This window comes from Poecilia reticulata, unplaced genomic scaffold (assembly GCF_904066995.2).
Source record: "Poecilia reticulata unplaced genomic scaffold, P_reticulata-male-v2 Scaffold_31, whole genome shotgun sequence".
NCBI classification, from domain to species: domain Eukaryota; kingdom Metazoa; phylum Chordata; class Actinopteri; order Cyprinodontiformes; family Poeciliidae; genus Poecilia; species Poecilia reticulata.
Window position 1 is genome coordinate 3,293 of NW_027675129.1, and position 15,041 is coordinate 18,333.

Below are 15,041 nucleotides of genomic sequence, written 5' to 3' on the forward strand. Positions count from 1 at the left end.
AGGCTAGGTTGGCTACTGGCTTCCCTTCTTGATGCAGCTGTTCATCTTAAGCGGAAGCTTTTCCCTCGCCTGCACGCTGTACAGTTACTGCAAGGGTCGCGACTGATAAGCCTCATCAGTCGCTCCCAACTCTATTTCCTAAGAGCTGGTCTCCCAAGTGAGCTATTCAGACCCTCTCGTCTGTTTTTACTGACTTGGTCAAAGTAGGGCCCTCCTACTCATTAGGGTGGGGCCCACCCAGGGACGCCATGTCTGTTACTACCAAATAGTAAGTCCCGCCCACTCCTCACAACTCTTTGGACTCACTACTGCCCAGTTCTCTGTCCAACAGGTCCGGAAAACCCCCAGAAACTCGGGTCTTACCCTAGCGATAGTTTGTGGAGAATTATCTGTTTAAACTGGGGTCGGAAAGGACTCGTCTAGCTCTGACTACCTACGATCCAGAAGTTATGACCCTTTACAGTTGAGGGGCAATCCGCTGAGTAGCCCTCACAGCGACATAACCCCACAACCACTCCTGTTAACGGTAGCTCCTCTCCTAAAATAACGGCACTTGTTAACGGCTAGATTAAATTTAGTGACTTAGATTTAAGTCCCAGGGTCATTATTTTAACACTCACCAGAGGAAAACACAAAGCCTCTGGTGAGTACCACCAGAGGCTTTGTTGGTTCTTAGGAATTATTGTTGGTTCTTAGGAGAACCAACAATAATTAAGACTGACTCAATTAAACTCACTGTTCACAATTTTCATTAGAATTTTAGAATTACAATTTTATTAAGCAAGCTTTAGCAGGGGCATATGACAACAGATTAAATTTCCAAAAGTTATAAAAGAAGCAAAAAAATATAATGAAATCAACTTGGATTAATCACTTCCTTTCCTTGTTCTCATTCCTAACCGGTTTCTGAATTCACTGAGCGAGGCTTTGGGGGAAGCTGGTCAACTCATACCCGATGGTCTTTGGTCTCGGCAGCTGTAATCTTTTGAGGTCCTTGGTCAGAGTCTTTGTCCAGCCGGAGCAAAGTCCTCTTCACTGAAGAGAAGCGGAGAGAAGGCTCACGCTTTCCATTGAACGTGCAGACTCTGTCTTTAAAGACCTCCGTCTCTTCCCCAAGTCAGCTGTGCCGGGGTTGAGAGCGTTGAGTAGAGGCAGAGGATTAGGTCAGATCTGGAACCAGGGTTGGTGGCGGGTGGAGCTCGTCCCTTCTAGGCAGCGTGAAGTCGTGGAGTAAGTTTCCCTTGGTCCCTCGGTGTAATCCTCCGCTGATCTTTAGACAGCTTCCTCTGAAGACTCCTTTTCTGCGCTGCGGACGAAGAACGCTCGTTCTGTCCCGTACATCAGTATTTATGCACTGTGTTTCCATGGAACCTGCCCATCGCATTATGTCAGTACCTGATGTCCTGCGAGGCAGGGCTGCCTGTGGGAAGTACCGGGCTCTTTCTCAAGTTTCCAATGACTCATTCCTGTCTCCTCGCTTCATCGGGGCAGTTCCCTTTTTCATCGAGGCAGTTCCCTTTTCCCCCTTGACCATCTGTTTCCGGTCCTGCCGCACCCTTGCCTTCCTTCCCCATTTGATGACTCACCCCTCGCCTTTTGCTCAGTGAGAAGTATTCTTTCCCTTACCACAGTATCCATGGTTTTTAATAATACATGCTGATTTTATATAATCATGTTATTTGTTAGTTGACTCAAAAGTATAACCTCCAGCCTTTCATAATGTAAACTATTATCATTCACTTGAGTATAAGTACAGAACATCAACTGATTAGGAGTACAGAGTATACATTATTATAATACTTACTTAATCAAAAGTACAGAATACATGTTTTGATCATACATTACAGACATTTCTTCATTGGCCTGTGTATTGTCACTTTATAAACACTTATCACTTATAATCATCATTTAATCATTATTCAGGGTATACTGTTATTTCCCAGGCCTTTATTCCATTTTTCTGCGTATACCTGGACAGATCTCACATACTCATACCAGATTCCTCGACAATATCAATAATTATATAATTACAAACCTCAATGTTTCCAGTCTGCAGCCTTCAGTCTGTAGAAAACCACAGAGCTCCTTCAGTCCAGAACCTTCCAGGTTGGATCCGCTCAGGCCCAGTTCTGTCAGATGGGTCGGGTTGGACTTCAGAGCTGAGAACAGAGACGTGCAGCTGGTCTCTGACAAACTGCAGCCATAAAATCTGAATAAAGAATAAAAGATGAGCTGAAGCCAACAGGATGCAGTTAAAACTGAAATATGAACAAATAAATAATAAAATGTAGAAAATTAATTTCCCTGAATGTAAAAGAAACTTGATGAACTGATTCTAACATCTGATCCAGTCAAACTGGGTTAAAGAGTCCAAACCAGCAGAACCAGAACATTTGATCAACAAAGAAACTCAGTTTTCTCTGAGCAGCAGCCTGGATGAGCTGAGCTATTTCTGCTGGTTCTGATCATCGGCTGGAGACCCGACTTGGTAACCGGATCAGAACCACTCAGTTTATTCATGAATGGCTTTGGGTTCTTCTTAAAGCTGCTGAAATCAATGGAGGCCATTATTTCCTCAGGAGACGAGACCTGATGAAGCTTCATCACAGAGACGAGGCTCCAACCGACTGAAGAGGATGGTTCCTCTCTGACCCGGCCCAACAGAACCACAGCTTCAGGACAGAGGGAGGAACCTGCTGCTGCTGCAAACCTCACTGTCATTCATCTCATCTAGATTTGCTTTTCTACAATCAGTCACTTCTTAGATGTTTCATTAATGGTGATCTGAACTGGTCAGTGTTTGTGGCTCGACTGGAGGATCAACATTTCATTCTGGATGTAAAGATGAGAATCAGAAATAAAACCATCTGAATCTTTACCAACCAAACTGAAACATCTCCATCATTAACTTCATTTGGATTATTTTACTCAGTTTGTTCATCAGTCAGAAACATTTTAAAAACTGAAAAGGTTCAATAATCTCAAAGTCTGAAATAAGGAAATAATTTATTTATAAGGTCAAACTGTTTGAAATTAGAATCTGACATTTAAACAAGTTGTTTTAAAATATTACAACTAAATATTAATTAAACTAAGGATCAAAGTATCAATGAATGATTTTATTGTATAAATAGAAAAAACAAACCCCAGTTTCTTCACTTTACTGACTGAACTCTCCAGGATCTCAGACACATTCTTCACATCAGAATCTCCACCTTCAGTTATGATGATCAGATTTATGTCCAGTTCAGTCAGATGTGGGTTGGACTTCAGAGCTGAAGCCACAACTTCACATTCAGCCTTTTGGATCCAACAGCCACCAAGTCTGTGATGAGAGAAGAAATAAATTCAGTTCTAATGAAATCAATCTGGATCATAAACAGATAAAATATGATAACAGTGATGTCATCATGATGTCATCATCTGATCAACATCTGAGTTTGACCCAACAGAGAGTCTGCAGTTCCTGACTACAGTCCAGGTTCTGGTTCTGGTTCTGGTCCAGGCTTCATGTCCTCAGACCTTCAGCTCAGTCAGATGTTGAAGATCTTCTATCATCTGTGAAGGAAAGTTCAGTTTCTCTGCAGCATCAGAGCCTCAAAGGAGCTGCAGCAGCTGATGCAGAGGCTGACTGAGCTGGATGAAGGAAACTACTGGAGATGATGGAGAGGAGGAGGAACTGCTCACAGACTTGGACTAGACCGTTTGGCTCCTTGAGATCTTCCACCAAGCAGGAAGTGAGTTATAAATGAAGTGAGCAGAGCAGGAAGTCCAGCCTGCTGTGGACCTCTGGCCTCTCTGGGTTTGTTTAGCCCATATCTGCTGCTGCAGCATCTAGAATCCTCCTCATCATTAATAATAGTAGCATATTCTATAGAAACGCGGCTCCCAGCAGCAGATGATTAAATGATGCCTGTGATGGCCAAATCCATGGCCACACTTTGAAGTCGGTAACTTTTATGCACAATTTGTTTTTCATTCAAACACAACACTTTAGCTTCAGTAAAACATTTATTAGTTGATTTGGATACATTTGTCCTTTATGTTGGCGCGCACATTTAGTTAGCATGTGTATTTGTATCAACTTAAGTTTAATTTGTTTGCTTGAGACTGACCTTTTGTTTGTGTTTTGCCGGTACTTACCTGCCTTGGAGGCCAGACAAAAGATGGAGGCCGAGGCTCAGCAGCTTAATGCTGATTGGACTGGACCACTCGCTCCTGCTGGCAGGGGAAAGTTGTAGTTTCTTTGTTTAGATACGTATTTAAGTAAATATTAGTATTTAAACTTTAATATTTTTGATTTTCATTTTGAGAGTCTTTAGTTTAGCCAAACTTAGCTGTACTGTTATTTGTTTTTGTGTTTGTAATTGTATTCTGTTTAGTTACCCCTATTGTGTCTTAATTGGTCTGATCAGCCAGTATATAAACCCCTGTGTGTCATTTCTTTGTTAGGTCAGTTATGTTTGTTTATGCAGCCAGTTTGTTTACATTTTTGCCAGAGTTCAGTTTTGTTTCTTTGACCTCTTTTATGAGCTCAGTTCATCTTTTTGTCCTTTTATAATCTTTGGGTTAAAATAAAAAAAACTATTTTTCTAATTAATATCCTGTGACTCCTCCTGTTTTAACTCGGTCCATCACAATGCCACAGAGGAAACTGGGAGCAGACCAGACACATGATGCTCCCAGTTGTGGGTGAAGCAGTGAAAGTTCTCCAGGAACTAAAGAGGCTGGGATGTCTAAAGAGGTGAAGCTCATGTCTCTGCAGTGGTCTGTCTGTCCATCGTCTCAGAGGAACAAAGGTTTGGACGTCAGAAGAAATTGTTGCTAACCTCCTAAAGAGCTGAAGAGCAAAACCCCTGGAGGAGACGGAGCGTTTGGGTCCAGCAGCATCTTCATGGTGAAGCAGTGAAAGTTCTCCAGGAACTAATGAGGCTGGGATGTATAAAGAGGCGAAGCTCATGTCTCTGCAGGTCTTCATGGAGGACAGCTAACAGCTTCAACAAAGGCTGCAGATGAAGAGCTGATGATGAAAATGGTTCCAGCTCTGGAAGCAGATTCTCAGAGCTTTGGGAGGATCTGACAGAAACCAGGACTTTTTCTGGAACCAGACAACAATCACCACATTTTGGACTTATTTACAAACTCAGAGGAAACTAGTGGGAGGAGGAAGAGGTGAGGATGATGACGGGATGAAGCAGATCAACACTGTTCACAAAGTTTATAATTAATGCAATGGTTTGTTTTAATGGTCCAAATTTCCATCAAATCTAAAGAATTATTTTATAAAAACAGTCAAATATCCTAAAAGGTGAATTATGGAGCAGCAGCTCAATCAGTGAAGAGGAGATTAATGTTTAAAACGTCTCTCTGGCTGATTGGATCTTAGAGAAAACAAACATTTTCTAGAGTTAAGGGGTTTCTATTCATTTCAACCTGAAAACTGATAAAAAGTTAAATATTTTAAAAAGATCAAAATGTCTAAAAACCAGAAGCTGCAGATGTCCTGGATGAACTAAATGTTTAGATGTTTGAATGGTTGAAATTATCCAGAGGATGAAGGAAGTGGTTAAAGGTCAAAAACATCCAGAATCAACTTGAAGAAACAGGAGGATAATAGTGCTGAGTCAGCATTCACACAATGAAAACATCTGGACTCACTGAGCCTTTCTGCAGTTCCTCACAGCTGGAACCAGTCTCTGTCGTCCATCATCTGATGTGTTGTACTTCTCCAGGTCCAACTCATCCAGAACCTCTGACATCTGCAGCATAAAGGCCAGAGCTGAACAATCAGTCTCTGAGAGCTCCTTCCCTGAATCCAGCAGCCGTTGGATCTCCTGATAAAATGAGACGTCGTTCATCTCCACCAGACAGTAGAAGATGTTGATGCTTCTGTCAGCAGAGATTCTGTTAGTGTTCATCTCCTTCAGGTTGGAGATGATTCTGTCATGAGAGATTCTGTCATAAGAGTTATAACCAGTGAATATTTTCTTCATTTTGTTTAACATTCCCTTCCTGGTTCCCGTACTGTTCTCTGTCTGACCCAGCAGATCCTCTAAGAGTCTCTGGTTGGACTCCACAGTGAGACCATGAAGGAAGCGGACAAACAGGTCCAGGTGGCCATTTTTACTGCTAAGGGATTTCTCCATGACTTTCTTCATGAACTCATCTAGAGAAGTTTTTTTGTATTTTTCTCCCAGGAACATCTTGATCACCTCTGACCTCCTGCTGGTGAAGCAGTGGAGCATGTACACGGCAGCCAGAAACTCCTGGATGCTCAGATGAACAAAGGAGTAGACGGAGATGTTGCGCGTTCCTCTCTCCTTTTTAAACATCTGAGTGAAAACTCCTGAGAACAACGCAGCATCTTTGATGTTGATGCCGCACCGTTTGAGGTCTTTGTCATAGAAGATCAGGTTTCCCTCCAGCAGCTGATCTAAAGCCAGACTACCTAGAGACTCAATCAGCTTCTTGTTCTCTAGAGCTTCTTCAGCTCCTTCTTTATACTTTTCCTCCTTGATTGTGAACTGAAACAGCAGGAACTCTATGTACATCTCAGTCAGGGTCTTGGGCAGCTCTCCTCCCTCTCTGGTCTTCATCATTTGCTCCAGAACTTTAGCAGTGATCCAGCAGAAAACTGGGATGTGACACATGATGTGGAGACTTTTTGATTTCTGGATGTGGGAGATGACCCTGCTTGCCTTCTCCTCATCATCTCTGAATCTCTTCCTGAAGTACACCTCCTTCTGGGGGTCAGTGAACCCTCTGACCTCTATGGCCCTGTCAATAGAGTTATCTGGGATCAAACTGACTGCTGCAGGTCGTGTGGTTATCCAGAGGAGAGCAGAGGGAAGCAGTTTCCCAATGATGAGGTTTGTCAGCAGAACATCCAGTGAGGTGGACTTTAAAGGGTTAGTCAGGACTGGATTCTTCTTGAAGTCCAGACGAAGTCGACTTTCATCCAGACCATCAAAGATGAACAGAACCTGAAACTTTTTAAAGCTGCGGATTTCTGCGTCTTTAATTTGATCAAAGAAGTGATGAATAAGTTCCACCAAGCTGAAAGTTTCTTCTCTCAAGTTATTCAGCTCTCTGAAAGTGAATGGAAATATGAAGTCTATGTTCTGGTTGGTTCTGCCTTCAGCCCAGTCCAGAGTGAACTTCTGTGTTAACAGTGTTTTTCCAATGCCAGCTACTCCCATGGTCAGCACTGTTCTGATCCGTTGCTTTCTACCAGGGTTGGGTTTAAAGACGTCTTCCAGGTTTATTTTTGTTCCTTGATTACTGGATGTTGTTTCAATCTGTCTGACCTCATGTTCCTGGTTGACCCCTGCAGTTCCTCCTTCTAAGATGTAGAGCTCTGTGTAAATATCATTCAGAGAGGTTTTCTCTCCACGTATTGCAATGCCTTCACAGATAGATTGGAACGTGTCCAGAAGAGACTTTTTGAGGTTATGTTGACATCGATCATCAAAATCTGAACAAAGAGATAGAAACACAAGATGAAACACTTGAACAAATTAAGACTCAATTCATTGAATTTTAATTTGATTGTTTCTTTATCAGGATGTTTAAACAAAGAACTCATTCAAATTATAGACCATGAGGAGGATTTCATTCAGAAGAAACATGAAACATTCAAATCATGAAGAAAACGAGTCATGGAGATTAATGGTACAGCTTTGCTTGTTAATAAATTGACTGGACTACAAACATCATGCTGAACATTCAAAGTGTTTTCACACTAAGAGTCACCTCCTGCCAATCTACAGGAAAACTTTTCTATAGTTTCTGACCTACAGCCCAGCAGGTGGAGTGCAACCATAATGCTCCATTTATTTTTGTTATAATTAGTCACTGTTGGATGAGTTCACTTCCACCCAGTCATGATTGGTGAAGGGACTAACCTAAATCAGAGGAGTTGGAGGACAAACTCAGCTGGTTGGACAGGGTAGGATCTATGTTGAGAAGACGTTTGATCATCAATCTACTGGCTCTCTGTCCTTTCTTCATCACAGCATCGATGGTGTCCCGGGCCTTGTTTGCTCTGGTTTGGTTCTTTTGAAGAATTTCTTCTTTCTCTGAACGTTTAAAGATGCCATCTGCCTCAAGGCCATCGAGGAGCTGAATCAGGATTTCCTCAGAAACTCTTTCCACAAACTCAATGCGAACCTTGAAAAGTATTTTCTCTGCAGGCAGAAATCAGAAACATAATTAATTCAAACTGATGTCTGAGAGAAGAATGTGATGAAGATCAACTATTCATGTTGCTCCATCCAGAGATTCAGAGTCTGTTGATCAGCTCCTCAGGTCTAAACCTGTTGTTGTGTTTCTGCCTCATATCTGAGTGACGACCACTGATTCTGTCTACATGAGACCAAATGAAGCTTCTGGTTCATCACTTTCTTTCCTCACTGCAGGAAGAACAATAAAAGAAACACCTTCTAAATATGGAGCTGCACTATTTTAGGAAAAAAAGGAAATTATATTATTGGTGAATATTGTTACAACCCTGGGGCTTAAGGGCTGGGCTGAGGGGTTTTTTGTCTGTCCTTGTGCTCCTCCCCTTTACAGGTGCTGCTGATCAAGTTGATTGGGAGTGCAGAGTACTTAAACCTGGCTGTCTCCATCTTCTTGGTCGCCTTCAGTGTCCACTCTGCCGCTTGACGCTTGTGGTGTTTTGTTGCCAGGCAGCAGCTCCCCTCCTTTTTGCACATTTGCGTTTGTATTTGTTTTGGCACTTCAACACTTCCATATGCACTCATACAACACATCGAAGCATTTGCATTACACCACTGATATCCACAATCCATTGTTGTTTTTGTTAATAAATATTCATTTTTCTACACTTTAACCCCTGCATGGTCTCCCGTTTTTGTTATGACATTGAGCCAGTCGTAACAATATTGTGATGAAAATATTGACTGATTAACTTTTTCATCACTTTTCTTTCTTCATACAGAATGTCTGAGATAAATTACTGATAAATGATGTGATTGCTGGATAAGTTAATCAGTGTATATAGTAAATATTCCTGAAGTATCAGAGCTGCTGGCCTGTTCTTCACTTTGGTTCATTTTAGTTTCCATCTGAGTTCAGTTTTTACCTTCACGTTTCACAGAAACTCACAATGTTTCCACCAGAGCTTCACTGAACAGGAAGCGTGAAAACAGGCTGTGATTGGTCAGTTTGTTCCTTTAAGATTATTCGTTTCTGCTTCTGATCACTTACCGAAATCCTCTTCCTGTTTCGCTGCCATCTTTTACCTGGAAAACATGAAGATTCGTTATGTTTCAGACTTTATTTCATGAATAGTTTATTTCATGCAGTTGGAATGGGAACTATAAATACCCTAAAAGTACTTATTTAAAACACACAAGCACAGACCCCTAAAGAAAAACATAATTATGTAATAAAAGCTCTTGCCGAATGCCTTCAATCTCCATGCGCACGGCAGAACAAGGTGTCAATAGCTGTCGAAAATCCCATTTTTCATCCTGTGTAAGGTGTAAAGTTTACCTTCGACTAAAAGCCCCCAAAGGCATCCCATCGCCCCCTTTTGTAAAAATGTCCGCCAGCACCCCCTGCCGTCCTCTGAACGCCCCCTGGGGGGGAGGTACCGACCACGTTGAGAATCGTTAGTCTAAATGAAATAAGTAACAAACTATAAACTATACTAATAAAGAAATAAATACTAACACGGTGGGGTGGTGGTAGGAGCATCCACCACAATATCCCTTTAAAATATTCACAAAATTTCCTTTACCTTAATTTCAGAAGCTTTTGTTCCTCACTCAGCTCAGCCTTTAAGTTGTTTTTCTTGTTGTGACTGATCCCTCACAGCGGAAATCAGTAGAACCCCCACTTCTCCCTGACAGACCTTTTGGAGGTATGGAGGGGAAACAGCTGTTGTTGTAGCTGAGCGGTGATCAGCCCTCTCTGATCAGTCCTTGCTGGATGCACCAGCAAGAGATGCTGTTTGCAGCACCAAAATTGTGGAGTGAAAAATCTTTAAAAGATGATTTTTCAAAAAAAAGCTGCTGATAATCAAAAGTTTTCAAGAAACAAATGCTTTAATAACATCTGCAGATAGACACTTGACAATGTCAGAGTGGGCTCTGACAGGAGTAACTGGAGATAAAAGGAGAACTTTTATCTCCACCTCCAAGCCTGGATCCACTCTCCTGTTTTATACAATTTCTTTTCCACATGCAGGTAGGGACTGAAAACTTATCTGCTTAACCTTTAACTCATGTCTAAGCAACATCTTGCAGACTGAGGCCAGGCGCTGAGACGATGTGACTGGGCCACTTCCTATTACAGCTCTGAACAGCCTGCATTTCCTGTTGAAAACGGCTTCTGAGTACAGACACTATCCGTTCTTTGCACACTGTTGAGCAACAAGTGTATCAGACTTTAAATAAAAGTATTTAACCCCTTGATTTTGTTGTTTCTTCAATATGATGCTAAAAGTTTGGTCTATCACTGATCTAACCTTTTCTTTGTGAATCCTCTCCAGGACGTTTCGAGTTCCACTTGGACCTTTTGAGTTATCTGAGTTTTGGAGGAATCCTCTCGTGACGTCTTTGCACTGTTCCCTCTCGATCTCACGAGGAAGACGAACCTGTCCGCCCTCCAGCCCTTTGAACCACCCGACCTGCAAACAACCTAGGAAAACCCTCGCCTCCCCCCCGCTCGCTCTCCAGTTAACTACAAGTAAGAACTGTCAGAGCCTTCTCAGAACTGAAATCCCCTTCCGCATTTGAACTCATCATTGCTCTCTTCCTGTGTGCAGTAATCCTCGGACCCTGGAACCCTCTTACTAATCCTTTACCTCTCTGAGTGTTTCTGCATGTGGGTCAAGAACCTCAAACCCACCATGACAGAAACCAGGGTAATTTGACAAGTGCATCCCAGTTTACCATGTCTGGCATATAACCATTCGTTTTAGCTTTTAAACTGGTTCTATTGACCCTGTGTCCAGACAGAGGGATAATCAGTAGCCCAGCATCATGAAAATATAGAGTACAAGTTTATGTCAAATTTTAATGAATCGAGTTTGATGGATTAAAATGCCACGCCCAAATCGAAATCAATAAATCGATGATATCGCACACGACCGTCTGTTAAATCTGCGTCATAAAATGCTTATCGTATTGAACATCTGTTTTAATAAGGTTTTATATCACCTTGTCTGATTAATAAGGTTATATATATACATTGCTTATCGTCTAAGAACATGTCTTTTGATTTAAATTAAGTTATCAAAATAAAACAGACAGGATTCTGGAACCTTCTCTTAAATCAAATGGTGAATAATGAGCATGTCAGACCCCCCGCCACCTTCCCCCCTTTCATCATATAAAATTTAAGTTCTTATCAAAATGAGACAGACAGAATTCTGGCAACATGACCTTTGGCCCCAGTTATTCCTCCCTAAATGGAAAGTTTTAGGCTTTTGCAAGTTTGCTGATGCAACTCCTCCTCACACACATACACCCCCCCACCCCCAACTGCTCTTATCTTCCTGTTCCCCTGCAGATGCCCCATCCCACTTTTATTAGTTTATGAGCCAATAGAGATCAAGGTGCAGGATTTCTGTTTTTCTGTTTTAAAGATTTTCGGAGGCCCTGTCATTCTACTTGTTGCATTTTAGAGGAAGAACCACTTGCTCTGACAGAAAAAATGGTTGGTGTTAAAAGAGGAAAGCCTCAAAAGAGAAGACAGCAAGAAGCTAATCAACTAGCATGAAGCTCATCTGCTCCAACCTCAGAGACTACAGATGGACAAACCATCACGAGACCCTGCTCCATGGCTGATGCTTCATCCTCTACACTCCTGGATACAAATCTGGTCTTACCTCCATCAGCAGCGTTCGAATCCTCGGTTCAGCACGAGATTCCCATGTTCCAGGACTCCGAGCATATTATGCCCGACTCCAATGAAGCTCTGCTGAAGCTCCTTCATCCGGTGTGGGAAAAACCAAGACCTCCTGGTGTTATGCAGTGGGACCTCCCTTCTCTGTGAGACTCCAGGCTCAGTCTATTAAATTCCAGTCCATAAATTGGATGCTTCCCAGAAGTCCACCTTTTTTGTGCAAGAGAAAACCTGAAGACAAAAGGCAGCAGGTTGTGAAATGAGGTGGAGAAGCTGGTCTGCTAACATCCAACTCAACTGCTTGAAGATCCAAAACATCAGATGGGAATCCCACCACCAGACCAGCTCCATGCATCACTCCAAGAAGTAAATCATTACAGTTGGACAAAGTTTCCTCTCTATTTATTTATTTGTTTTTGCTTCATTCATATAAATTTAATCCAATAAAGAACTTTTATCTCCACCTCCAAGCCTGGATCCACTCTCAGTCACTTCATCCCAGTCAAGGCTGATGAAGAAATTAAGGTCAAGGAAATTATAGTCACTATGTACTCCATAGTTAAGCATCTAATAAATCATGTTAATTGTTATATTAATTTCAAATCATAATAAAAAAAGAGAATAGTTTATTTTATAAACAAATATCTGTGTTCAACTTCCTCACCGTTTCCTTCCCTGTGCTGCACTCGGCTTGTATCAGAAAACCCAGCAGTCTGTCTCCAACAGCCACTTTAAGCTGTTGCTTATTAAAAAAGAAAAGTCAAGGAAATCTGGTTCTACTGTTCCCTAACTCAAGTATTTACTAAGCCATCAAACATGTACAAAAGTATTAATATTAGTACATGTTAACCATTTTAAATTAAGTTAGAATTGCTTACCATGTCTTTAGTTTTCTTGTGTCAGACTGTTTTCTATTTATCATTTTAAACTCCTCTCCTATCTAGAGAAACAGAAGAAAAACACGATAGCAGCAAACGATTAAAGAACAAACTTTTTCATAGAGATTATGACAGAGCACAAGAATGACAGGACCGATTGGAAGTTTGATAGTTAGGTCAAACCTGATTCATATAAAAATAAATGCGTAATTAAAAATTAGCTTTGTGCATTTCATAAAATGCACAAAGCTAAATAAAAACCCACAAAGGACAAATAAAATTAATTATAATGTTTGTGGAAACAAAATTGTCCTTCAGAAAAAGCTGATTTAAACTCCTGCTCCACTGATGACATAAACTTCGCCGTGTCGGCGTTCAACAGCTGCGGGGAAACGGATGCCGCGGCCTGGCGGTGGCCGTGGAGGAGGCTCTGCTGGACATGAAGGTTCTGCTGGACCGGACCCCCAGGTCCAAACTGTGACGGCTTCCCCGGCCTGCAGGGGGCGCCGCTCTGATCAGCTCCTCCATCGACACTCTGCACTTTAAGATCCTCTGATTCTGATGAACAGCAGAAAAATCAGCTGGAAAAGTTTAAATCCACCAGAAATAACAATTAGCTGATTTATTTCCTGAATTATTCAAAATGTTTTATAGGATTTAAGTTTTGCAGAAACAATCAGATGAAGTTAATAATCAGCCATTTGCTGTAAGAAGATCGTTTAAACATTTCACTGCACCTGTTTTTATACTTTGGTTCAAATAATAATTTTATATAAAAGTCATAATGTCTGTTTCCCTCCAACTTGTTCATTAGTAGTTTTAAAAGGTTACAGTCACAAATTCACAGCAATAATTTGGATTATTTAGTTATTGGAGGAAATTAATGGCTTCACTTTTCTAAATAATTTCAGTGCCAAATACATATTTAGTTTGTGAACCATGTGGTCGGGAAGCTTATCCTTTAGTTCTCCAATAACATATTTAGCTCGTTAATTACATAGTTGGGCTGCAAACTAAACATTTAGTTATTAGCTAATTAGCTAATTAACTAAATATTTAGCTGAATATTTAGTTTGTAAACTAAATATTTCCTTGACAGGCTGAATGTGTGGTTAGTAAGTTAAATGTTATATTGGAATCAGTCAGTTATATTGGGTCAGTCTGTTTAATGCAGCAATTATTTTAACTGAATTAATTTAACATGATTATACAATATGACTGTATAAACTGGTTTTTACCCTGAAAATGAAAACATGATTTCTTTATTTGTATCGTTTTATCTGTAATTGAACTTTTTAATCCCTGTTGATGATTAAAAAAGTAGCTTTGATTGGACTAAATATACATATTTGTGTTTGAACAGCAATGAGATGAGAGGAGATTCATAATTTAGATTTTTCTCTCATTTTGGGTTAAAATATGGTCAAAATAATTTGTGGTTTAAATTTTGTGAAACTGAATGAAGTTAATTGCAGCTTTAGGGAATGTTGCTGTTTCCACTCGGGTCGTTCAGGTTATTATTGCTTAAATATGTAAACTAACTGGCCCAGTTTCTTCATTTCAGTCTGATAAATTTAATTTAACTCTGAGCTAAAATATCCCCAGATTAGATCTAAACCTCGTCACTTTAGTCGTTTTTGTTCTAAATTATTTAACTTGACATTTAAGCAGAAACGACAATGAAAACATTATAATATAACCATCACTTGAATGGAAGGTCAGGTTTGTTTCTACTGGCTGAAGTTCAGATGTTTTCTAACATTTGGGTCATTAAATAAAATACAGAAATATATTATTTTTTTCCTTCAGTGACTGAATGTTCAGACGTTTGGTGAACTTCAGGTCCGAACATTAATCTTTATCTTCATTAAGCCCATATTTCTGTATTAAATATGCTTTTTAATGGTGGTGTGTGATATCCTAACGTCACGTTTTCATTACCTGTAAGTGAAAAACCCAGGAAAGCTTCCCAACTGGTTTTAGGTTGATCTGTTGTTCCTGAAATAAACAATTGAAAATATGTTTGAAAGTGATGCAAGAAAAATAGCAGGTGAAACTAACAGATATAATTTAGTTAACTAATATTAATTTACCTATTTAGTTTAATAATTATTGATAATTCTGAAACTACTTGAGTTTTTACTGTATTCCGCATTAATTTCCTGTCCAGCAGGGGGCGGTAATGCACTAGTACAGCTGGTCTAACACAAGAAGAAGAAGTAATTCGGCTCCCCAACCCGCCTGTTGGAGTAACGGACCGTAATGATTCCGGTGAACCTGAATGTTTTG

The 15,041-nt window shown here is 40.6% G+C and overlaps 1 protein-coding gene and 1 long non-coding RNA gene across 4 annotated transcripts; both read right to left on the bottom strand.

Moving 5' to 3' along the window:
- Window positions 1-785: 785 nt before the first annotated feature.
- LOC145550291 (protein NLRC3-like) lies at window positions 786-9,540 on the bottom strand. The gene is made up of 5 exons (XM_081604328.1): window positions 9,229-9,540; window positions 7,905-8,186; window positions 5,659-7,474; window positions 3,146-3,325; window positions 786-2,209 (listed from the first exon to the last, which is right to left on the bottom strand). Exons 1-5 carry the CDS (start codon window positions 9,254-9,256, stop codon window positions 2,020-2,022), a joined length of 2,496 nt encoding a protein of 831 aa, XP_081460454.1. The 5' UTR covers window positions 9,257-9,540; the 3' UTR covers window positions 786-2,019.
- A 2,415-nt stretch (window positions 9,541-11,955) lies between these two features.
- Window positions 11,956-14,683, bottom strand: LOC145550294 (uncharacterized). 3 transcript variants are annotated; one of them, XR_014086198.1, is made up of 4 exons: window positions 12,753-14,683; window positions 12,539-12,610; window positions 12,339-12,382; window positions 11,956-12,105 (listed from the first exon to the last, which is right to left on the bottom strand). It is a non-coding gene; the product is annotated as an uncharacterized LOC145550294 (long non-coding RNA). The 3 variants fall into 3 exon arrangements; XR_014086199.1 differs by having other exon boundaries at window positions 12,539-12,616; XR_014086197.1 differs by having other exon boundaries at window positions 12,539-14,683.
- Between the last annotated feature and the right edge of the window lie 358 nt (window positions 14,684-15,041).